The 23700-nt window shown below is 40.0% G+C and overlaps 3 protein-coding genes across 9 annotated transcripts in view; 1 reads left to right on the forward strand and 2 right to left on the reverse strand.

Annotated features, from left to right (window-relative positions):
- The window catches only part of CFAP96 (cilia and flagella associated protein 96), a 16000-nt gene extending 12965 nt beyond the window's left edge, over positions 1 to 3035 (reverse strand). The window contains exons 1-3 of one of the 3 annotated variants that reach the window (XM_014839529.3): positions 2648 to 2786; positions 953 to 1147; positions 391 to 610 (exon numbers count right to left, since the gene is read on the reverse strand). In XM_014839529.3, the coding sequence (XP_014695015.2) occupies positions 391 to 610; positions 953 to 1052 (320 nt within the window). In that variant the 5' untranslated portion in view covers positions 1053 to 1147; positions 2648 to 2786. Of the gene's footprint in view, positions 1 to 390; positions 611 to 952; positions 1148 to 2647; positions 2813 to 2961 lie in introns of those variants that run through there. The other 2 variants (XM_044760467.2, XM_014839530.3) reach the window with 2 other exon arrangements.
- The window catches only part of UFSP2 (UFM1 specific peptidase 2), a 21950-nt gene continuing 1204 nt past the window's right edge, over positions 2955 to 23700 (forward strand). The window contains exons 1-12 of one of the 4 annotated variants that reach the window (XM_070500088.1): positions 2955 to 3166; positions 3797 to 3892; positions 5762 to 5840; positions 9006 to 9189; positions 9293 to 9359; positions 11822 to 11979; positions 12372 to 12564; positions 13890 to 14036; positions 18449 to 18613; positions 18793 to 18917; positions 20329 to 20405; positions 21317 to 21441. In XM_070500088.1, the coding sequence (XP_070356189.1) occupies positions 5777 to 5840; positions 9006 to 9189; positions 9293 to 9359; positions 11822 to 11979; positions 12372 to 12564; positions 13890 to 14036; positions 18449 to 18613; positions 18793 to 18917; positions 20329 to 20405; positions 21317 to 21441 (1305 nt within the window). In that variant the 5' untranslated portion in view covers positions 2955 to 3166; positions 3797 to 3892; positions 5762 to 5776. Of the gene's footprint in view, positions 3167 to 3713; positions 3893 to 5761; positions 5841 to 9005; positions 9190 to 9292; positions 9360 to 11821; positions 11980 to 12371; positions 12565 to 13889; positions 14037 to 18448; positions 18614 to 18792; positions 18918 to 20328; positions 20406 to 21316; positions 21442 to 23700 lie in introns of all 4 variants that reach the window. The other 3 variants (XM_070500089.1, XM_070500087.1, XM_070500086.1) reach the window with 3 other exon arrangements.
- ANKRD37 (ankyrin repeat domain 37) overlaps positions 16978 to 23700 on the reverse strand; it is an 11842-nt gene continuing 5119 nt past the window's right edge. For both annotated transcript variants that reach the window (XM_070500093.1, XM_070500091.1), the window contains exon 6: positions 16978 to 17323. In XM_070500093.1, the coding sequence (XP_070356194.1) occupies positions 17314 to 17323 (10 nt within the window). In that variant the 3' untranslated portion in view covers positions 16978 to 17313. The remainder of the gene's footprint in view (positions 17324 to 23700) is intronic.

A 23700-nucleotide genomic window follows, 5' to 3' on the forward strand; every position in this document is an offset into this window, starting at 1 on the left:
TTTAAAAGTTTTTAAAAAGCAGAAAAAAATAGTCAAGGGCACAGATAAAGAAATTTTTTCCCTCATCTGACTATTCTAAGGTTTCCAAACAAATTTATTTTCATTATTTAGTTGGCTTTTATTATAAAATTCTCTATAAACTGATAGAGAACAGTGGCATAGATAATCAAAAATTTAATGTGATAATGAGAATCTACTTAATGAAAATTAGCTGTCAACTTAAACCATTCAATATAACCATCTCTACGTAAGACAAACTTAACCTAAGAATCAGACTTTAAAAAATGAGTCGTACATTAGTCAGTCCTATGAGAAAACAAACACTTAATTTAGGCTAGAGGAGAGAAAGGTGCAAGACATGTATTTCAGATTTTTCTCCCAAACACTTACGGCTTTTTTTCTCCACTGCTAGGGAGAAAGGCTTTGCTTAGATTTTTTTTGGCTTCTTCCATCATACGCCGTCTCCTCACTTGATTCAGATTTACATAGCCTTCGCCTTCAAAAATTCTTACAAAATGGGGATCAAAATAACCTGCCTGGAGATTTGACATTTCCTTGGATCCCCCAGGCAGCATCTGTCTGTTTTTGCTTGCAGCCTCATTAAAGGGTCCTTTAAAAGTAAAGCAGGAATATCATGACTTTGAGCTCACTAGTAGTTAAAGAATATGAAAAATAACTGAGGGAGAAAACGGCCATGCGCCTTTGGAAAAAAGTAAAATTACCTCTGACGAGAATATATGAAGGCAGGATAGCCCAATGAAATGAGCTCCTTGCTCTTATCAAATTAAGTTCTCTCTTAACTCTATGGAAATTTCACAAGTTTATTCAACTTTACAACTAACACTTTAAAATATGGACCATTGAAAAATATCATTTAACTTAAATATTAAATCCAAAATTTCATATAGAAAATATCCACTATTAGGCTGTTAAGAAAACCAAATATACTTACTATTAAATGATGACACATATTTATCCCCAACAGTAACATATTCCATCTCACTGAAGAGGCCAATCCTCTCCATATCGGTTTTCCCTCCTTCTGCAGGCATCGTTGCTATTTGTGGTGGTGTTCTCTATAGTGGTAACTTCAAAAGATTCCTTAGGGCTACTGCTTTTATAGCAAAACCCTACTTTGTGTTGAAAACTACAGGGGAAAAGTTTAGGGAAAAAAAAATGATTACTAAATTTCAGTCCAAATTACTTTCAGTCTAACATTCAGTTAACATTCACTATAAAACAACAGTCCCAAAGCATGTGGGGAAAGAATCTACTGTGTGGGGCTGGAGGAGAATAATGGGACTTAAAATTATCACCTCGAACCCTGCTCTTGACTGTCCAGGGGAAGTATCCATAAATTACACAGAAATGTGTATGACAGCATCTGTTGCATTGCCATTCATCTGCTGTGTGCACTAGTGAAAAAAACAACCATTGGCTTGTGCTTCCCAGTTTATAAGCCAAGGTAAGAATCTTTTCCCTTAAATTTCGAGCAAGCTGTTTCAACACCACGAAACACGCTTGCCTACTTAGAACTGTGGCTCATCTGAGCATGAATCATTGCTAATACATACGATCAAAGGGGCAAGTGAAGATTCTATTTAACTTAAAGCATAAGGAAATACAACCCCTTTTCCCCATCCTACCTCTTCTTCTGATCAAGGGATGTCTTAAAACCAAACACCAGTCTGTTGGGGCGAACTACTTCGATTTGTGTCCATCCCTACTGCCCAACCACAAAGGCTTCCTGTGCTGCTACAGGGGCTCAAATCCTTTAAATGGCTCACAAGGCCCGCTATCTCCCTCATCTGTCACCATAGGGATCCCCACCCTGGCACATGGGCCCCATTTGTGTTCTTCCTGTTCTCAGATGGGGCTCTCTCCAGCCACAGGACCATGGCACATGCTGTTTCACTTTAAGCTGGTACTTCACTGTGCCAACCTCTCTTGTTCCCCCAATTAACACTAATCCTTCGGATTGTTTAGCTCATCCATCACTTGGTTAATTCCCTCTATCATAGCGGCATGTACCTCTCCTTCTAAGCCCTCATCATGGTTATTGAATGGGTTATCATTTTACATTCACCGTGCAGAGATCCTTTAATTAAGAGCTGTTTCCCCCACTAAACTGTCGGCTGCAGGAAGGCCGGAACCGTGGTATGAGTTGGGTTCTTCCTCACCACAGTATTCCCAGTGTTTGCGCAGCGTCTGGCACACAACCAAGCGAGCCACAGACAGAGGGAAGGATGCAAGAAAAGAAAGAACAGAAGTTCTTGCTTTGAATTTTTCCACTACTTAACTTTTCTTGAGCAACCTTTGCAAAATCATTCATTCATATATTTAACAGATACTTTGCAAACCCCTCCTCTGGGTAAAGCTCGCTGGTAGAAGCTAGGAAAACTGAGACCTTAAAAGGCATCGATCCTACCCCCAGAGAGCTTACAATCTAGTAGACAAGAATGGAATTAAGGACAACACAAGATGGCAAGTTCCCTTGAAAGGCACGGATAAAGCGCCGTGGGCGGTGATGGAGGGGCAGAAAACTTCGGCTGAGGTGACGGGGCAAAGGATTTCCCATTAGGGAAACGGAGGATCGGAGTAGGCAGGTATCTAAAGCGCCACCTGGCGAACAAGAGGACCAAATCACCTCTCAGAAGGGCACCCAGCCCGACTACCGAGATCAGAGGGTCCCACGGCCAGTCCGGATGAACTCAGCTGAAGCAGCCACGGGACCTACGAGTCACGCTCGTGCCACGATTCCGCGCGGGGCGCCGCCACGAGACGCCTCTGCACGGCCCGCGCACCGCCCGTGTTTATTGTGGCGCGTCGCCTGGGGTACGGGAGAATCCATTCCAAGTACTCTACGCAGGATACATGGAGAGTTCCAGTCCGCATCGAGGACCACACAGACGGATTTACGAGGCTCCGTAGGATACGAGTGACTCAACCAATAGAATTTACCGAAAATCAGTCTTCTGCTTCCCGCCCCGTTACCCATCGAGAGGAGATGTAGTGTGGTACGCCCCATGACGTACGCGGCGGGGCATGTTGGGAGTTGTAGTCTCTCTTCCCATGCCCCGCCCCCTCGATGACGCCACTTCCGGGCCAGCTTCCTGAGGCCGGGAGCGGACGTCAGCGCGTCAGTCATCGCCACGTCGCAGACATGGTGAGTACCTCTGCTCGCCACCGACCCCCGCGTGTCCCCTCGGGCTTCAGTAGCCGCCAGGAGTACAGCTCCTCAGCCTTTGAAAGGAACTGGTCCTGCGGGGCCCACGGCGGCAGCTGTCCCTCCGTGGGCTGGGCCGCCTTATCCTCGGCCCGATCCCGCTAGGGCCCGATGAAACTGCCCCGCACAACCTGAGCCCACCATCTCGGCCGCGTTTGATCCGCTCCGGGCCTCCTTGTGAATGCATTTTGAGAACGAGGGATTATTCGGCGTTTTTGAAAGTTTTGATGAAGATTGGACCTAGGAAAGATATAAGTAACTTTCATCAAATACTCCATTCCCTTGGCCCCCGTGATGTCACACTGCCCTGGTTTCCCTCCTGTGTAATTGCTCAGCCAGGTCCTCCGATCCCTGTCTTACATGGGTTGTTCTTCAGGGATACTTTTCTTTGCACACTAATCTTTCTCTCAGGTTTGTATCTCCAGCTTGGGCCTTTATTTTGAGCTCCAGATTCACATATTTACTAACTGTACCTCCACCTGGATAGCTGATAGGTTCTTCGGACTCAGAAGGTTCAAAACTGACTCATCATTTCCACCTCCCTTCGTCCCGCACCTGCTCTTCCTCCAGTGATCTCCATGTCAGTAAATGGCACCACCATCCACCCTGCTGTGCATGCCAAAACCTGGGAAGTCATCCTTGACATCTCCCTCTTCTCAACTCTGAGTAAGCAAGTCTTATGGACTCTACTTCTAAACGGCCATGACTTGTCACTCTCTCTACTCTTTCCATCCTTGTCATTGTCACCGTCAGATCTAACCATGTGCGCTAGTCTCTTAAGGGGGCTTTGAAGCAGCCTTCACCAATCTGTGCCCCTGCCTGGATGGGCTCTTCCACCTGCACCCTCATCGTTCCTTTGGGATCATTCCTACTCATACCTACTTACCCTTCAGAGCTCAGCTTAAATGTTATTTCTTCAGAGAGAATCTCAATTCCAAAGTCTAGGGAGATTCTAGTGCTTTCACATATGATCTTTTATGGAATCTTCACAACAACCTTTGAAGTTGTATATTTTTCCAATTTTACAGAAGAGTACAAAAGACTGGAGTGATTAAATGATGCAAAATCATACAGGAATTAACAGTTAAATTTACTCTTTCCTGTCTTTTATCTTCTTCAGTATCTTTCATTGTCATTAAATATTTTTTATTCATATGGGTGCATAGTCTATTTTATGGTAGTATCGTTCTTTGTTTAACCAGCTTCTTATTGATAGCTATTTCGGTGGTTTCCAATTTTTTTTTTTTTTGCTATGATGAACAACAGGATGATAAGTGGACGACATTGAAACTAAATGTGTCCTGAACTTTCTTGATTACTTCCTTAGAATAAATTCCCAGAAATAGAATTAGGGCAAAAGCAGTCACCCTTAAAAAAATGTGACAAAGGATTTGTAAGTCAGAAAAATAGTAATGGTACCTACTTCATAATGTTCTGAGGATCAGAGTTAATTTATGTCCACTCATTTAGCACAGTCCCTTTTACATTTTAAGAACTCCTTAAATGTTAGTACTTATTCATTTATTTCAAAATCAGATTCTTACTGTGTAGTGTGGTTCTTCATCCTGTTGGGATATATTTTCAGAATCTGATGAAATCTTTGAAACCTCTTCCCAGAGATTCCCTTCCTGTTTCCTCCCCTCCCCACCCCTATAGCAAAATGACCCATGTCATTTGTCACATCACCTACCTGAAATTCAGCATATGGACCCAAATTAAGAATTGCTATTAGGTTCCATTTTACAAGTGCTTTTTTCCCTTTATAAGTTGCAAGCATTTTCATATGCCGTTAACTATTCTTCTAAAGGATGATTTTTCATGGCTGTATAATATTCATAACTATTTAACCAATCTCTTGTTATTGACATTTAGGTTAACATTCTTATTCCTGGATCTTGGTATGTTTTGCAGATTTCCTTAGACTAAATTTCTAAATTCAGAATCACTAGGCCAAGAATGTGAATATAAGACTTTTGATTCTTATTGTCACATTGCCCTCTGAGAAATTCTACAGTTCATACTCCCACCATTAGTGGTGTATTAGTTTCCCCTCATTGTCTCCACCACCAAGTGTTATCATATTGGGTTTAACGTAATGTCCCATTCTTCAAGTAGTTCTTTACCATTGATGTTCTCGTGTCATTGTTAAACCCGTTGTTAAGACTATAATTAAAAATATTGTCTTAGAGCGGTGGCCCTCACCCTTTTCCCGTTAGAATCACTAGCATAGCGAGCAGGGGCCTGGGACCCTTTTAAACATCCCTGTGCCTAGATCCTCCTCACGCCAATTAATCAGGATCTCGGGCAGTGCAGCCCAGGTATCAGTATTTTAATGTGGAACAAAGGTCGAGAGTCCCTGATTTAGAATTTAGGGTATTTGTTTTGTTTTTCTCCATAAAACAAGGAGTTAACTCTTGAAATAATTTGAAGAGTCAAGGTTAATTAAGGCCTTAACCTAAACTCAGTTAGATTCTAATTTATACGCCGGTGAGTTTGTCTTGTTTTACAATGGAATTTTGCTTTTCTTTGTCTTAGGTGATTTCAGAGACTATGGATATACTCTTCAGAGTAAGAGGAGGCCTCGATCTGGCTTTTCAGCTGGCTACTGCTAATGGTAGGTCTGCCAAAAAGCTCTCCTTTTTTATTATAAAATTGATGCTGAAATATACCAAGATCCTCTCCATTTTGCAAATGAAACAGATTGAGAGAGAAGATAATTAAACTAAGATCATATAGTTAGTGAGTTATATAAATTGGATTTAAACTTAGACTCTGTGTTCCAGCACCACCACTGGCCCCTGGGGCTCCTCTGTGCAAATGAGAAAAAGATGTCCCCTTCCTTAAGAAACTTTACTGCCCTCTCGCAGAAAATTGTCACAATAATGTAAATATCCGCAATGAGCACAAAGTAAATGACACATCCAGGTTTGTCCATTGCAGACTTGCAACTGTACGTAACCCTGAGGCTCCAGAGCAACTCTCTTGAATGTTACCTCGGTTTGGACTCTGTGGGAGAAAACACAGCAGGGTTTGTGTAAAGCAAATTCTAGGGCATCTTCCTGTTTCTGACTTGGGCTGCTGCCACAACTGAGGTAAAGAGTAGCAGAGGAGGGGTTGGCCTGGTGGCACGGTGGTTAAGTTTGTGCACTCTGCTTCAGTGGCCCAGGGGTCGTGGGTTCAGATCTTAGGCGCAGACCTACACACCACTCGTCAAGCCTTGCTGTGGTGGCAATCCCACATGCAAAATGGAGGAAGATTGGCACAGATGTTAGCTCAGGGCCAATCTTGCTCACCAAAAACAAAACAAACAAACAAACAAGAATATCAGAGGAGGAAGATGTGGAGTTGTATTTGAGATTTGTTTCACTTGAGATGCCAGAGTATATCAAGCACAAATTCCCAACAGGCATTTGGTAATTTTGAGTCTGAAACTGAGGGGAGAGTGGTCAGGATTGGAGAATTTTAATATCTCTGAAGGATGATAGTTAACACCTTGATAATAAATGAAATCAATCATGAAAAGTGCCAAAGTTCCTTGAAGGAAATCACCCGCTGGCCGTTGTTTACTGGCCCTGTGGAAATAGGAAGGGAGAGAATGCAGAATGTTCTTTCTGATCCATCCCTTCAGATTAAAATATTGTTCTCAATCTTGATCCACCTTCCAATCCGCACTCCCAGACCAATGAAAGTCAGTCTCTGGGACAGAGAGCCAGGCATCAGTAAGCTTTCTAGGTGATTCTACCGTGCCATCAAGATGAGAACCATTTTACAAGGACTACATCAAACTCATTTTCAGGCCTATCTTGTCAGTAAAGGGTGGGTGTTCCCTAATATGTTACTTACGTGGATAAAGCCTTACATTTCACAACTTAATAGAAATTGAAGATGTACTTTGCTATGAACTTAATGCACAGTGTAATGAATCCACTAATCGATAGATGTAATGGTGTGATATCAAATGTAAACTAGTACTGCAGATAGTTTTCACCTAATTAATACACTCGAGCTTGTCTTCTGACTTGATTGTATTCTTCCTCCTGTAACAAACTTCCCAACACTCAGTGAAGGGAATCATTAACAAGAAAATACAGAGAAACGAGGTGCTTAAGTGTAAAGACATCACAGTTTTTTAGATAAACTTTTCCTCATGGTCCTTCAGGGATAAACAGAAGGTAATCCAGGAATTATGTTTGTCTTTTGTAGTGCAGCTGAAAATCTTTAAATTCAGCTTTCTGAAATGTATCAAGATGTTCTAAAATCTGTTTTATTATAAGTAATCTTTTCTCTACCACAACCAAGGTATTTATTTTTCGAGACATCAATGTGATAGTTAAATAAGTATTTGAACCACAAGGTTAAATCAGTTTAGATTTAAGAGTATAAAGCTAGGACAAGTAGTTAAAGTCTTCTTCTTCAAATACATCTTCTTATGTAGTTTTGACTTTGGAACCATAAAAATGTTTTACATATTCAAAAATTCTGTTAAATTAAAAGGGAATCGCTGAAAATGAAGTCAGAGAAATAGCAGGTTGATGACGTATCACACAGAGAAAAAGACCCCTGTGACTGTAGAACACAGAGCTGTAGTTGTATAGTCTTAGTGGGGTATAGTCCAAGGAGAAAAAGAACTACAGAGAAATTTATATTTCATTCTACAGTTTAATTGCTATAATTTAATACGGTATTTTGAAACTAAGTGGAATCCTCATACGCTCCTGGTGGGAATATAAAATAGTCCAGCTGCTTTGGAAAACAGTTTTTGGCAGTTCCTCGAAAAGTTAAACATAGAGTTACCCTGTGACCCAGCAATGCTACTCCTAGGGGATCGGCTAAGAGAACTGAAAACATATGTCCACACAGTAATGTGCACAAATGTTCATAGCAGCATGTTCATGATAGCCAGTAAGTGGAAACAACCCAAATGTGTATCAACTTATGAATGGCTAAACAAAATGTGTTACATCCATACCATGGAATGTTATTCAGCCATGAAAAGGAATGAAGTACTGATTCATGCTGTGGATGAATTCATAACATGGATGAATCTTGAAATATTATGCTGAGTGAAAGAAGCCAGACACAAAAGGCCATATAATGTGTGATTGCATTTATATGAAGGGTCCAGAATAGCCGAGTCTATTATAGAGACAAAAAGTAGATTAGTTATTGCCGTAGGTAGGTGTAGGGGGAATGGGGAGTAACCACTGATAGGTACAGGGTTTCTTTTGGGGTGGTGAAAATGTTCTAGAATTCATGATGATTGTAAAACCTTGTGAATATAATCAAAGCAGCTGAACTGTACATGTTAAAAATCTGACTTTTTTTTTTTAAAGATTGGCACCTGAGCTAACATCTGTTACCAATCTTTTTTTTACTTCTTCTTCTTCTCCCCAAAGCCCCCTAGTACATGGTTGTATATTCTAGTTGTGAGTGCCTCTGGTTGTGCTATGTGGGATGCCACCTCAGCATGGCCTGATGAGCAGTGCCATGTCCATGCCCAGGATCCCAGCCAGTGAAACCCTGGGCCACCGAACCAGAGCGCATGAACTTAACCACTCGGCCACAGCTCAGCCCCAAAAATCTGAATTTTATAGTCTGTGAATTTTATCCCAATTTTTTAAAAAAAGAAAGGCAAAAAATTTTTTAGAATTATTGAATCTGGGAAATGGATATTTGGGAGTCAGTTTTACTCTGCTTTACTTTTGTGTGTGTGGAAGCATTCGTGTAGAAAAGTTTAAAATTTTTATTATTAACTTCTATTTATATTCTTTTAATTTAGAAATTTTTATCAAGAAAGCACTAAAACATGTGTTGAGTGACCTGTCAACCAAACTTTCCTCAAATGCACTTGTGTTCAGAATTTGCCACAGCTCAGTGTATATATGGCCTAACAGCGACATCAACACCATCCCGGGAGAACTGACTGAGAGCTCTGCCTGTAAGAACATACTGCGCTTTATTCAGTGAGTATGTTTCAAGATTGCTAGAAGTGTTTTTAGAATGTCATTTCATAGTGTATACATAGTTGTTTTATAGTATAAACATCTTTGTGTGTTAAAAATTTAGAGTTGAACAAGAAGAAGATACAAAACGAAAATTCATGAGGAAGAAAGACAAAAAGTTACCAGATCTGGTAAGCAGCTCACCTGTCTTCTTAGTGGGAAACATTTTAAATCCTTGAATTTGGAGTCAAGTGAGATCTTACAGATTATTCAGTCCAACTTTCTTTCTTTTTTTTTTTTTTGAAGAAAATTAGCCCTGAGCTAACATCCACCGTCAATCCTTCGCTTTTTGCTCAGGAAGATTGGCCCTGAGCTAACATCCGTGCCCATCTTCCTCTACTTTGTATGTGGGATGCCTGCCACAACATGGCTTGATAAGTGGTGTGTAGGTCCACACCTGGGATCCAAACCAGCAAACCCAGAGCCGCCGAAGTGGAGTGTGCGAACTTAACTGCTATGCCACCAGGCTGGCCTCTTAACTTTCTTATTTTTTACAGATCAGATTATTGAGGTCCAGAAAGATCAAATGGCTTGCCAGAGGTTATATCTCTGTTTTACATAGATAACTTTTGTCCCATTATAATACATATCTTAAAAGGATTTTCTAGATGCTTTCTTTGCTCCCACAAAAATAAAACAGGTTCAGTACGTTTACAGATTATTTAAAAATAAATAAAAAGAAATCAATCTCAAACATGACAGTGACGTATAGGCTGTGTGAGATATGAAATAAGAAATTATTTACTTTTCTTCGCACTGTTCTGATTCTGTTGAAATTTCTGAACCAATACTACTGAGTACCTGCCTGCCATGTGCCACAAACTTTGCCAGATACTGGAGATAAAAAATAGAGCTACTTTTGCAAGGCAGGAAGTTGTACAAAATTAGTACGACTGTGGTGATTTTCCAGGCTGGGAAGATAGGCTGGACGTGAGGGTGGAGAGATGGGCAGGGACCTCAGGAGAAGCCTCACTAAACCAGCAGCCACGGTACTAGAGAGGAGGGAAAGGATACAAGACAGAGTCAGGGGATAAAGTGGAAGATGCTTGGAAACAACCGGATGTGGGTTGACCAGTTTCTTGCTTGGATAAAGATGGAAGATGGGAAGACATGAGGTCAGTTTTGGTCATACTATATTTGAGACACCAGTGAGGTAGCCACGTGAGCTGTGACATCTACAAATGTGGAGTGTACAAAAAAATCATGGGCTGCAGATAATAATTTGAGAATTACCAGTAGTTGGAGCCTGACATTTTGAGGAGGACAGCTCAGTTATTTTGTAGCACGTCCCTCAGTGTGGGTCTGTTTCAGGCTTCCTCGTGATTGGATTCAGGTCGTGGGTCATTGGTAGGAACACCGCAGAGGAAGTGTCGTGTCCTTCTCCACAGCACATCGTATTAGAGAGGCGCGTGCTGTCAGTTAGTTCCTCGTATTGGTGATGGTCACTTTTATCACTTAAGGTGCTACCCACCAGTTTTGTCCACTGTGAGGGTACTATTTTTTCCCTCGTAATTAGTAAGTATCTTGTGGGAAGATAGTTTGAGACAATGTGTATATTTCCTATTCCTCATCCAATTTTTACCCACCACTTCTAGCATCAATTGACGAAGTTTGCCGCAATCAACATGAATCTGAAGGGTGCAAAGTGGCGATTTTTCTGAGTCTCTCCTCTCCTTCTACATGACTGTATTATGAGGAGGAGCTTTTCCTCTTTCCTTTGTATGTTTATATCCGCATGGTAGCATGGGTTCATACTTTATGCGATGATTTACAGTCTGTTATTATCGTTAGCTATTTTGGTGCTTACATTTTCCAAAGTTTGGCCAATAGAAAGTCCTTCAAGTGGGCTCCAGTGTCCTTTTGACACTGTATTTTTGAGTGCTTCCTACTTTCTTCCAGGCACGTTATGGACTTTCCTATTCCTGCTCAGGAATCAGCCATTTCTCCACATCTGTATGTACATACTATTCATACACACACACATATATAACACATACATTCATATTTATCTGTGTAAACTATACCTCCAGTTCTGGGTGAGTCTCACACAATTCCTAACCTTTTCCCAGGGAGAAACCTGGCTTCCAGTATCCTCAGTATTTTGCTAAATTCATTCAGTATACAGGAGGTATTTTCAGAGTTGTTGTTCCATACCACTGTCAAAATCAAACCTCCTAACAGAGTTCCGTATTTGTTTATAGTTCTTGATGTCTTTAGACCAGGGGTATATAGTCATAATATATGGTTAAAGGTTCCTTTGGTGTGTGGTTATTGTATCTTGTTCATCTGATTTCTTTTTTTAATTTAAGTCTATACAAAAGTAGAGACAATAATATAATGAACCCTGGTGAACCTATACCAGTTTTAATGTTATCAATACATGGTCAGTCAGATTTCATCTTCACTCCCCACAACTCTCCACCTCTCTTCAGATTATTTTCAAGCGGAGAAGAATTTTTTTTAAATAAGATTTATGCTTTTAAACAATGTACCATAATATGGCTTTATATGGTCCTTAAAAAGTCCTTTTACTTACCTCTTATATTTAGCATCCAGTGTGCTATAAGTTGACTATTACTGTTTATCTTTATAGCATCAAATAGTAAATATAGATCTTATGCTGGAAATGTCAACGTCTCTGGCAGCCGTAACCCCCATCATTGAAAGAGAACGCGCAGGACACCACTATGTTAGTATGACTTTACCCGTCGATGCAGTTCTATCTGTCGCTCCAGAAGAAACGTGGGGAAAGTAAGTATTTTGTAATACTAGTGCCACATTTAAATGAGGTCTCCTCCCCAACGTAATCACAGCCCATTTTTAAATATCGTACAGGTATATCCAGGGTTGTTGTTGTTGGTTTTACTAGGATTTACTCCTTGTTTATTGTTAAACTAAGAGTCATCTAGAAATTAAATGTTTGTTTGGAGGAAGTAGGGCAGTATGAAAAACCTATAGGGTTTTCTCCTAATGTACACAGAGGAAATAAACAGTTTATTTAACTTTGCATAATTTAGACTTCCTTAAATAAACCTGGTCCAATCAAGTTGTTTTTATTACATTTGGGATATATCAAGTCTACACTTTGATTTCTCATACCCACTATAACTTTTGTTAATGCACTCACATATTTCCCTCCACAGAGTTCGTAAACTTCTAGTTGATGCAATTCATAATCAACTAACTGATATGGAAAAGTGCATTTTGAAATATATGAAAGGAACATCTATTGTGGTCCCTGAACCATTGCACTTTTTATTACCAGGGGAAAAAAATCTTGTAACAATTTCATATCCATCAGGAATTCCAGATGGTCAGCTGCAGGCCTATAGAAAGGTAAAACGAATTCATTTACTCTTAGAACAAATAGGACTATCATTCATTTCATATTTAATTATATATTTCTAATAATGTAAATTATTTTGTAATTTAATATAAAAGTATGGAAACAGACTGTTTTACATATTATGTAATTTCTGTTCTCATATAACTTCTTTTTTCAAGTATTACTAATGAAAAAGTATTATGCTAAACCATATGGAACATTTTAATTTCATATGCTCACAGTGATTAATATGTTCTCTGAAATTTTTCCATCATGAAATATAAAAATGAAAAGATGCTTACATGCCTAAAGCAGCTGATGAGTGTTAGCAATTCCTTTCCCCTTCCATTACCTCCAGATTTGTGAAAGAGACAAGTTTACAGTTAGGGAAGGAAAATTAGGATTTATGCTCATTCTAATTAGAATTTATAGTAATACTCCATCCCCCACCTCCCAGGGTTATTTGGGTTTTATTAGAGACATTTTTGAAGAAAACATGATCAGCATTCAAAGAAATGAGATTTATTGGCAAAATGACTGGTTTTGGAGTGCGTGCTTTTGACGTGTGGCCTTGCCTGGCAGCTGTCAGATTCTGCCCTGGGAGCATCTTCCTGGTCTCTGTCCCTGAGAAGAGGTGTAGTACTGTAACCCTCTGTACCTCTCTCCAAGTGCCAGACTAACTGATGTGCAGAGGCAGCAGCTGCAGAGCTGACGATCCCGTTCACACTGCTAGAATACATGGGAGATCCGAAAACAAATGTCAGACTTTTCGAAGTAACTGTTATGGATTTTCATATAATTGGGAATAGTTTGCATTTTAAACATGTATGTGCATTTTTATTTTGATGTCACATTGGCTGGTTTCCTACCACCAATTTCTGCTCTGTAATTTAATCTTTACCCCTTATATTTGTTAAGTACTCTAAGCATGGTTTTTCAGAATACTTTGATATAGTTATATCATTAATTATAATTTACTTGTGGACAAGGCTGTTTCAAAACCAGTCTTTAGCCTGGATGTACTTTAACAGACTGTTATAATAAATAATTTTCAATTATCTCAGTTCTCTCACTCTAACAAATTATTTTCATTTTTCTATGTTGCCTTCCAGTTTCTATCCATATGTATAGATAAACAAAAATAAATCTGATTTGGTTTTAGTTTAATCTCACCCTCTTTGGCCTTAGTAAATTAAATCATAGGTGTGTTTGATAATTTTATCACCAATATATAGTTAATTTTCTGTTTTGTCTCTGTATTTTGAGTTTATTTATTGACTAGGAATCTAAATCATTTAACTTTTGTCTCTTTTCTATTAATTCTCATTTTATTTAGGAGTTACATGATCTCTTCAATCTGCCTCATGACAGACCTTATTTCAGAAGGTCTAATGCTTATCACTTTCCAGACGAACCCTACAAAGATGGTTACATTAGAAACCCACATGTTTACCTCAATCCACCTAACATAGAGACTGGTATGGTGAGTTTAATAATTACTTATGGGAATCAACTGATCATTAATGTCATGAGTTGTGTTTTGTTTATACCCGGTGGAAGTTGTAAGGATTAATTCATAATGTCTGTCATCCCTAAAACATGACTTACCACCCGTTTCTTTTCATAATCATTGCTTAATGGAGCAGTAATTCACAATGGTCTCAAAAGGTTAAGAATAGAGAGAGTGTACCACATTGCTCTTACTAAATTACATTCCCTATTTTCTTTAAAGGCTTGTCCCATTTTTTTTTCATTCTCAACCTGAGAAATCATGCTGATTAAGGGCATATTCTACCCAGAACACGCTGTAGCAGAAGTCTAACAAGGTACAACAGCATGTGTCCTGTGCAGCATGTAGCCAGTTGCCAGGGGTGGATCCTTGCTCAAGGTGGCTCCAGTAAGAGGGCTTGGTGGAGTGTGGGGAAGGGTCCCTTTAAGGATGCACGCAGGCCAGGAGGAAAGGGTCTCACGGCATCCGAGAATAGGAAGACTTGGACAGCTCAGCCTCTTAGAACGAACAAAGCAGCCCTGGGAGTGGCAGCTGCCTCAGTCTCAGGCCTGCACCGACTCCTCGATGGCACTGCTGCTGCTTCCTGTGTGTATGCTTTCGATCCTAACTGGCCTGTCCCTCTTCTGTCCTTTCTCAGCCTCACATCTTCCATTTCCTCCTTGTTTCAGCTTGTCTATAACTTTTCCTGCTCTTCCTCATAGCTGCCCGTTGGATGCATCTCTCCAGCTTCATTCCCAGCTCCTCACTGCCTGATTCAATCCACACCTCTCAATTCAAATTCCCCAGAGAGGAAACGTGATTGTCCATCTTTTCATGGCATTTCTTGAGGACCTGCCGAGTCTCCAGGTGCTTTGTAAGGAGATTTTAAGAATTAGAAATGAGTATATGATATAGAGTCTACTCTGGAGGAGGTAGGAGCCCACTCTGGTTGCAGCCATCACAGTGCATGCGGGACCCCAGTTCCATCTGCAAGAGCTGCGGGCACACCAGCTTCCCATGTACAGGCCCTGGCTGGGCGCTCACCATCACATGGACGCCAATGAGTCTTTAGTCACCTTCTCAGTGATGTTAAATGGTATCGCTTAGTTTGCTTATATGGGAGGAAATCTTGAGAGATCTATTCCTGGTTAAAAATCTTGCTCTGTCACAGTCATAGAATCAGAATGGAAATAAAAAACTTAGAGTCTCTAACAAACAGTGTAACTCTTGATGGTTTTCTAGTAGATTATTACATAAATGTTTTCTCTCCTAGACTCTATTTGGAACTCTTGTAGGGTAGCTCTTATTTCTTATATTTGTTTTTAATTCTTAATAATTCCTTAAAAAGTGCCTGGACACTCAGAAGTACTGAATACAGGTTGATTGATTTTTGACAATGAAATGGGTTCGTTATCTCTATTACAGAGATGGAAGAAGCATTTATGTATTTTTTAAATATTTGTAATATTTGATATGTACCTATAACATATATGTGAATTATGAAGCGTAGTAAGGAAATGAATACTGGAGAGCTCCCCACTCAGTGTAAGTAGAACGATACCGGTCTGCCTGTGTGTTCCTTCCTCATCCACTCTTGCCTCCCCCACACCCCAAGGGGAGCTGTTAGACTGAGTTTTATGTTCATCGTTCACTTCCTTTTCTTAATTGTTTCACCATATGTACATATATTCCCTCAACAATGTAGCTTTTAGTGTTGCTTGATTTTGAGTTTTATAAAAATGGTGTCATTCTGTATGTGGTCTTCAATAACTCACCTTTTCCCTCAATATTCTGTATTTAAGATTTATCCATGGTATTGTGTCTAACTGTAGTTATCTTTATTGCAGTATAATATGCCTTTGTATGATTTTTCCCAGGTATTTTGCTATTTAGACAGCCCTGAGATGAACATTCCTGTACATGTCTCTTGTTAGATATGTGCAGCAATTGTCAGCGTTTTGCTAGATTTGCTTCATTTCTCCTCTCTTTTCCCCTTGAGCCATGTCAAAGAAAATTGCAGACATCATGCTATTTACACCCCTAAATACTTCAGCACAAATCTCCAAACAGGAATAGATCTGCATTCATGGGATAAGCCTAGTTCGGTTATGAATCATTATTATTTTTTATTCTCTGCTGGATTTAGTTTGTTAATATTTTAAGATTTTTGCATATGTGTTCATGAATGATACTGGCTTATAATTTTCTTTTCTCATACTTTTCTTATTTTGTTTTTGTGTCAGTAGTAGGCTGGCTCATTGAAAGACTTGGGAGTATTCCCTCTTGTTTAAATTTCCTAGAGGAGTTTATATAAGATTGACATGATCTTTCCTTGATCATTTGTTACAACTCTCCTATGTAACAATCTGGGGTTAGCATTTTCTTTGTGGGAAGATTTTTAATAACAGATTTAATTTTGTTAATGGTTACAGGACTTTTTCATTTTAGGTTATATATTTACCTAGGTTTTAATCTCCACTGTAGTTGTAGAAATGTTTTCTTGTTCATTCTTCATATCATTTTTATAGCTTCCCCCTTTTTTTTTTTTAACTTTTGGCTTTGTTGACCCCTCTCTATTGTAACTTTTGTATTCTACTTCATTAATTTTTACTTTTTTACTTTCTTTGACTTGTTTTTCTTCTAACTTCTTAAGTTGGATATACTTATGTTATTGTTAATCTTTTTTATTTTCTAATTTAAGGTTTTAAATTTCAAGCAAAGTACTGCTTTCAGAGGTTTTAATTTGAAGTATTTTAGTTTTATTCACTTCTAAGTATCTTTACATTTCTATTATGATTTTTCTTTAATCCATGTGTTATTTAGAAGTATTTTTTAATGTCCAAATATATTAAAATTTATTTATTCATTCATTCATTCATTCATATACATACTGATTTCTGTCTCTTTTGCCTACTGGTCAGAAACAATTTCTCTGTGATCCAGACTCTGAAATTTATTGAGACTTATATTCATTTCCTATGGATGCTACAACCACCACAAATTTGGTGGGCTTAAAATTACAAAAATGTATTCTCTCACGGTTCTGGAGGCCACAGTCTGAAATCAGACCACTGGGCTGAAGTCAAGGTGTCGGCAGGGCCACGCTCCCTCCCAAGGCTCTTAGGGAGAGTCCCTTCCTTGCCTCTTCCAGCCTCTGGCGGCGCGTGTTCCTTGGCCTGTGTTCCTTGGCTCCTGTCTCTGCCTCCGCAAGGGCGTTGCCTTCTCTTCTGTCTCAAATTCCCCTCTCTTATCAGGATACTTGTGGTTGCATTCAGGGCCACCTGGAGAGTCCAGGAAAATCGTTCATCTTAAGATGCTTAATTGAATCACATCGGCAAAGACCCCCTTTTTTCTTTTTTTTTTTCTGAACCATATAAGGTAACATCCACGGGTTCCAGGGTTTTGGATGTAGATAGCCTTTGGGGACCATTTTTCAGCCTACCACAATGGTCTAGTTATAAATTTTATATGTGTGCTTGACAAGAGTATATATTCTCTAATTGTTGGGTATTTGTTCATGACTCTTCTTAACCTCATTTTTTAAAAATAATAATACCAGTTTGTCAAAAAAGATGTGTATACTCTTAACATTATACTACAGGAAAGAATGTGTATGATGTTGGCCCTTCTTTAAGGATCTTTAAGTAGCACACCTGGGCTGTAATCATGGCAGGTTTACAGAATTGCAGAAACATTTGTCATATGTCCCATTAAATGGACCCTTCGTTTGTTCATTTCTTTATTACTTCCTTCATTCATTCATTTATTCAGCAAACATTTATTGATTATTAATGTTAGCCGGCCCATTGTAAAAGCTTGCGCTCAGAAATAAATAAGACACAGTACATGCTACCGAGCACACATATTAGTGGGGGGCAGATATTTAAAAAGTAATAATAAGTAATGTGTAAGTAGTGTTAAGTGCTTTGAAAAATAAAAAAAATAATAAAGCAAGATAGAGAGTGACAGTCAGGGCAGGGGGTGGGTAGTGAGGGAGTATGCCATTCTTAGGGTGGATGGCCAGGGAAGGCCTCTGACATTTGAATAGAGACCCGAGGGAAGTGAGAGTGTTCCACGCAGAGAGAACCTAAGGCTCTGAGATCAGACCGCCCCTGGCACTTCTGAACCTCAAGCAGAGCGAGCAACGGGAAAGTGGTAGGAGATGAAGCTGGAGAGGAGGCCGGAAGGCAGGACTTGCCAGGCCTTATAGCCTTTGGTAAGGACTTCAAACATTTAATGAAATGCTAATAGGGTATACTGTTCAGCTGTAGTTCTCTGAAGGCATTTTCATAAGGAGCTAAATTAACGTTCTAGCTCTGAGAGCAGTTAACTTGACTTGAGTATATGTGTAGAATCTGTGCCTCCATCTTAAGTCAATAACGTACTATAGTCTTCTCTTTACACAGGTTTATGTGGTCCAGGGCATATATGGTTATCATCATTACATGCAGGGTCGGATGGACGACAGTGGCTGGGGCTGTGCTTATCGATCTCTGCAGACTATCTGCTCTTGGTTCAGACACCAGGGCTACACGGAGAGATCCATTCCAACACACAGAGAAATTCAGCAGGTACAGAGCATGCCGTTTCATTAGCCCTTAATATACCTTTAATAATTATTACCTCATAGGCACAGACTTAGTTCTGTTTTGAAAGAAAAAATTATACTGGTAATCAGGGAAAAGCCCTCAATGTAACTTTTAATGTTTGTCTTGCATATGGATTTTGTGGTATTTTTAAACACATACAGGCTCTAGTTGATGCGGGGGACAAACCAGCGACATTTGTCGGATCTCGGCAGTGGATCGGATCGATTGAGGTACAGCTGGTGCTGAACCAATTGATTGGGGTAACTTCAAAAATACTGTTTGTCAGGTAAGGACACTTTAGGAAACTAGAGAAAGCATTTCAAAGCAAGTTTGTCATTTTATTAAAATAAGAGTAAAATTATTTATCTTTTCCCCACATTTGTTTTCACTCCTTCCTCTTCCTCCATGTTGCGTCACTGCTTTATAAATCTCATTTTTTTAATCCTAAATTTTTTTGGTTATTTTTTAGAAGACTTTTGGGTTTGTGAGTGAACTTTGTGATACATACTTGTGTGGCCTAGACCTAATTTTAGCCTAGAAGAGAAAAACTTGGAAGTATGTCAACTTTGAGTGGAGTTATAGAAAATCAAGCTTTTTATGCCCAAGTCTTTACAAAGTCTTGAAAGGAGAAAAGCAATTGTTGATCTATGACTGACCTTTTCATCTACCTCCTGCTCTTTTTATTTGTGAGATGTTAATAAGCTAATAATGTGTTTGAATAATATATTCATTTCATCTTTTCCAATAGCATTTAACCATGATTCCAACATCAAAATGTGAGCAAATATGAATTAGATTGATTTCTATGACCATAACTAGCTTGCTCCTTATTTATGAGCTGGTGTTTCAAATTCATTTTCTGTTACAACCACCCTGATAAATACAGTGATGTTATCTTTATGTGTCCAAATGCTTTAATACAGCTGATTTCACAATTGCAGTTTGGATTGGCTGTGGAGGTCAGTGCGAACAGATAAATGACAGATTAAGTAGTGAAGCATATGGTGACTAAAAAGTGAAAGTTCTGGCACATTAAACATTATTTGTACATTCCTTACTAAGCAAGAGCTAAGGTTTAGCACCATGTGGCACCTCCATTCTAAAAAAATATCTCCCTTCATCCTTCATCTATCCATCTTTCCAAAAGTATAAATTGCACAGGACATTGAAAATTCCCCAGAGATAATGCGTTGTACTTGAAAACATTTTGCGGTTTTCACACTGGCTTCATGGACATCGTCTTTTACTGCTGGAATCTTTCTTATGTAGACGGGCGGGTATTGGTCCCAACTGAAAGGAGGAACTACGGACCCCGAGTCTGATGGCCAGCAGACAAGAGCCCAGGACTTAACACTCATTCTTCTGACAATCAGCCCACCCAGCAGAGCCCCCTGGGCATCCGGGTGGCCACTTTCAGTCTCATGTTAGAGATCCACGGCCTCCTTTGTGCAGTTCCAGAAGTGGAGACCGCAGGTCTTCGTGCTTCTTTCCTAGCACGTTTAGCGACCTTCAGTATTTACAGGGTTGTGTTGCTTTAAATTGCCCTCTCAGTCAGTTCCCTACCACTTAATTTGATTTATATTTATACTGTGTTTTTTTCAATAACCAAACAAGGTAGAAAACATTGGTTCCCAAGCTCATTATTTGACCCTATTGTTAGCAATAGTCCTTCTGATAGAAAATGGTTTCTTTGCCAGCCAAGGCTCTGAAATGGCCTCTCAAGGGCGGGAGCTGGCCAACCATTTCCAGAGCGAAGGGACCCCAGTGATGATCGGTAAGAGCTTGGGCCGTCCTGTGTTCTCTGGGTGGAGTGGAGGGCATGTAGACTTGTCGTTAATGTAAATGCTTAATGTCACATAAAATCAGTCATTTTTAAATATTTTAGAACTAGCTTTTATACCATTCATATGACCTCTGGATATTTATTTTAAAATTTCCAAGGCAGGAGGAAAATTACAAAAAAATGATTATAGTAACCAGAAGTAAAGGCTAAGAAGAGAAATAAACTGTTCGAATATTTAAAGAGTTGAGAGCAGTAAGGAAAAGAGGCGACAATCACTCAACTGAGCATCATAAGTCATGTGTCTGTCCCTAACTTGGCCGGCTGTGTGACATTATGCAAACTGCTTAACCTCTCTGGGCTTTATTTGTAAAATAAGAGGATTGGATTAACTGCTCTAGATATTAACTAATCTAAAGATGCTCGATTCTGTGAGGAATGAGACTTGTCCTCTGATGACAGAAGGCAAGCTGAGACTGGAGTGTAAGGCAGGCAGGCAGGCAGGCAGATTTCAGCAGGATATCTGAAGGAACGAAGGAGGGGGTGCACTGTGCCCCTGGAGGCACGCAGAGCAGAGTGCCACAGCACAGTGATGGTACCCTGCGGGGAGGAGTTTAGACCCCCTGTGGCCCTTTCTAAATCCAGATTAGGTCATTCCATGGATAGGGCAGTGGAATATAGACCTCATATGGTCATAGATAGGATTGTATCTTTTCTATCTTAAAGATGTAATTTTATCTTTTCAGAGTATATTTGACATTGTTTGTGGTCTTTTATAATGTAGGCTAGTCACTTTTAATGCTGTGTTAGATCAGTCAATAGGAAAGTAGTCTTGTGAAATTGAAGTTGAACGGGAAGTTGAGGTTACTGTGGGCCCTCTCATATTTGGTACTTCCTTTCTGTAGGAGGAGGAGTTTTGGCCCACACGATACTAGGAGTTGCGTGGAATGAGATTACAGGGCAGATAAAGTTTCTGATTTTAGATCCGCATTATACAGGCGCTGAAGATTTGCAAGTTATCTTGGAAAAGGTAAGTGTCTGTTTAACACGAATTTAGATACAAGGCAAAGAGCCCAGAACCAAAGGATAGCAAACTGGCTGTTAACGGAAAGACAGATTAGAAACCGAGGCGGGGCTCCTCACTCCCAGGAGGTTTCTAAGGCTGGGCTGAGGACTCTCTCTGGGTAGGGAGGAAAAGAGGGAACAGAAGACTTCCTCAGTTATTGAACTTAACAGTGGAACACAAAGGAATCTATTCCTTTCGAGATTTTACAGCTTTGCACAAACAAATGTATGGAGGTTTACCAATGCCTTGGAATACGAGAGAGGAATATATAACCCTTTATAATTTTAGAATGAACCAAAAAGAGCTGTGCAGTATGCTGGACATTATGGAGGCTAGACCACTTTTAACTTGTTTACATAGAACTTAATCTCATTCTATAAAGGATTTGAATTTGAGACATTTGTTATGCTTATAATATCAGCTAAAGGAGGTATAAATTTAATCATAATTATTAAATAGTCATAATGACAACATATCCTGTTACCCACTATCTTTCATTTTTATCCTGTTATTACTTACGTCAATATCATTAGTACCAATAAAAAGGTTACTCTGAACTTTGAAGTTATGGTTTAATTAGGTCACTTTTTTAAAAGCAGCATTCCTGGGGAATTGGCTGGTTTAACGCTGACATTCACTGGTGAGATGTTTTCACAGGTTGAAAAGAATGTAACTACGTTAGGTTACTAAAGTCCTAAGGATGAGATGTTTTAGGACGTAAAGTGCTTGAATGTGTGTGTAGCAGCACTCTCTTATAGCCCCAGGTTAGTAAAGTCTTTTGCTAATGATAAGAGTATCTGTGAATACGAACAGGTTATAAACGTGTTCTTAAAATTTCAGGTGTTTTTCTCCTTGCTTTTCTCTTTCAAGGCATTTGGACTTTTTACTCTATGAAACGTTTTTGGCTGGCACCTGTTATCTTACTGAAAATAGGAACAATATTTACTCTCCTTCTGTAGCAAAGTGCTCATTCAGTCAGCATGCACTAAGTGCCTCATATGTGCCATCCACTGTCCTAAGCACTAGGGCGTTAAAAAAGATCTTGAAGGAGCTGTCAGTCTAGTGTAGGACAGAGAAGGAGCGTGTGGAAAGGACCCCAAGGAAACATATGGCAGCTAAGGTGGAGTTTACAAGGCTGATCCTGTAGGGGGACCACTGAGAGCCAGGGAAAGAAAAGCCAGGCACTATGGGAGTTTTCACAGCACTGGAGCTGGTGAAGAGGTGTGGCTGGAGGGGTGGGCAGGAGCTAACTCCAGAAGGGTCATCATCTGAGCCAGGCACAGAAGCAAGCCTTAATTATTTTAATTAGAGGCAAGATAGAGATAATAAAATTCTTTCTTTCTGGCTTGCTTTTGGGACTTTGCACTAGATGGAATTATCTAGAGGGGGTTTTCTGGAGCAATTAGCTAGAGTAAGGCATAGTTCCGGGTGACTTTCTCTGAGAACTGCGCTCTCCTTTGCTAGTTATATTTCTGTAGAACTTTGCAACTACATAAAACCCTTTGCTCTATGAGCACACGTAAGAAACCACGAAGCCAAGGCCTGGCCATCAGTAGGACTGTTGACCCTCACTTGACTCAAGAATCTAGGGTGCTGACTTAGCCCACCAGGGCTGCTGTAACAGAGTACCATATGCTGGGTGGCTACACAACAGAAATTCACCTCTCACAGTCCTGGAGGCTGGGAAATCCAGGATCCACGGCCTGGGTCCCAGAGGGCAGTCTTTTTCACTTCTTCACATGGTGGAAGGGATGAAGGAGCTTTCTGGGGCCTCTTTAATGAGGACACTAATCCCATTCACGAGGGCTCCACCCTCACAACCTTGTCACCCCCCCAAAGGCCCCAGCTCCAAATACCATGACATTGGGGACCAGGCTTCAACATACGAATTTTGGAGGGACACAAACATTCAGTCTATGGCAGGGGCCATGGAGAGTTCTGCCTCCGCCTGGCCTCTCTTTACCTCCGTGGGGAGGTCCCAGGCACTCACCTCAAAGGCAGGCAGCGTGGCCCCCATCTACTGCCATCAGTCTCTGGCTTTGGTGCCCTCTCTACCCACTTCTCTTAAAAACAATTGAGTCTAGTTACCTGGAGAAGGCCTACCCGTGTGAAAGGATCACACAGAGATTAAGAGAGAGATAATATAAGCCTTTTTTTCTATTTAAGAAAACAGATTTTAGAACATTAAATTTATTAGAGAAAGTTTTGCTGAAAAAATTAGAT

The sequence above is a fragment of the Equus asinus genome, chromosome 27, assembly GCF_041296235.1.
Source record: "Equus asinus isolate D_3611 breed Donkey chromosome 27, EquAss-T2T_v2, whole genome shotgun sequence".
Lineage (NCBI taxonomy): Eukaryota > Metazoa > Chordata > Mammalia > Perissodactyla > Equidae > Equus > Equus asinus.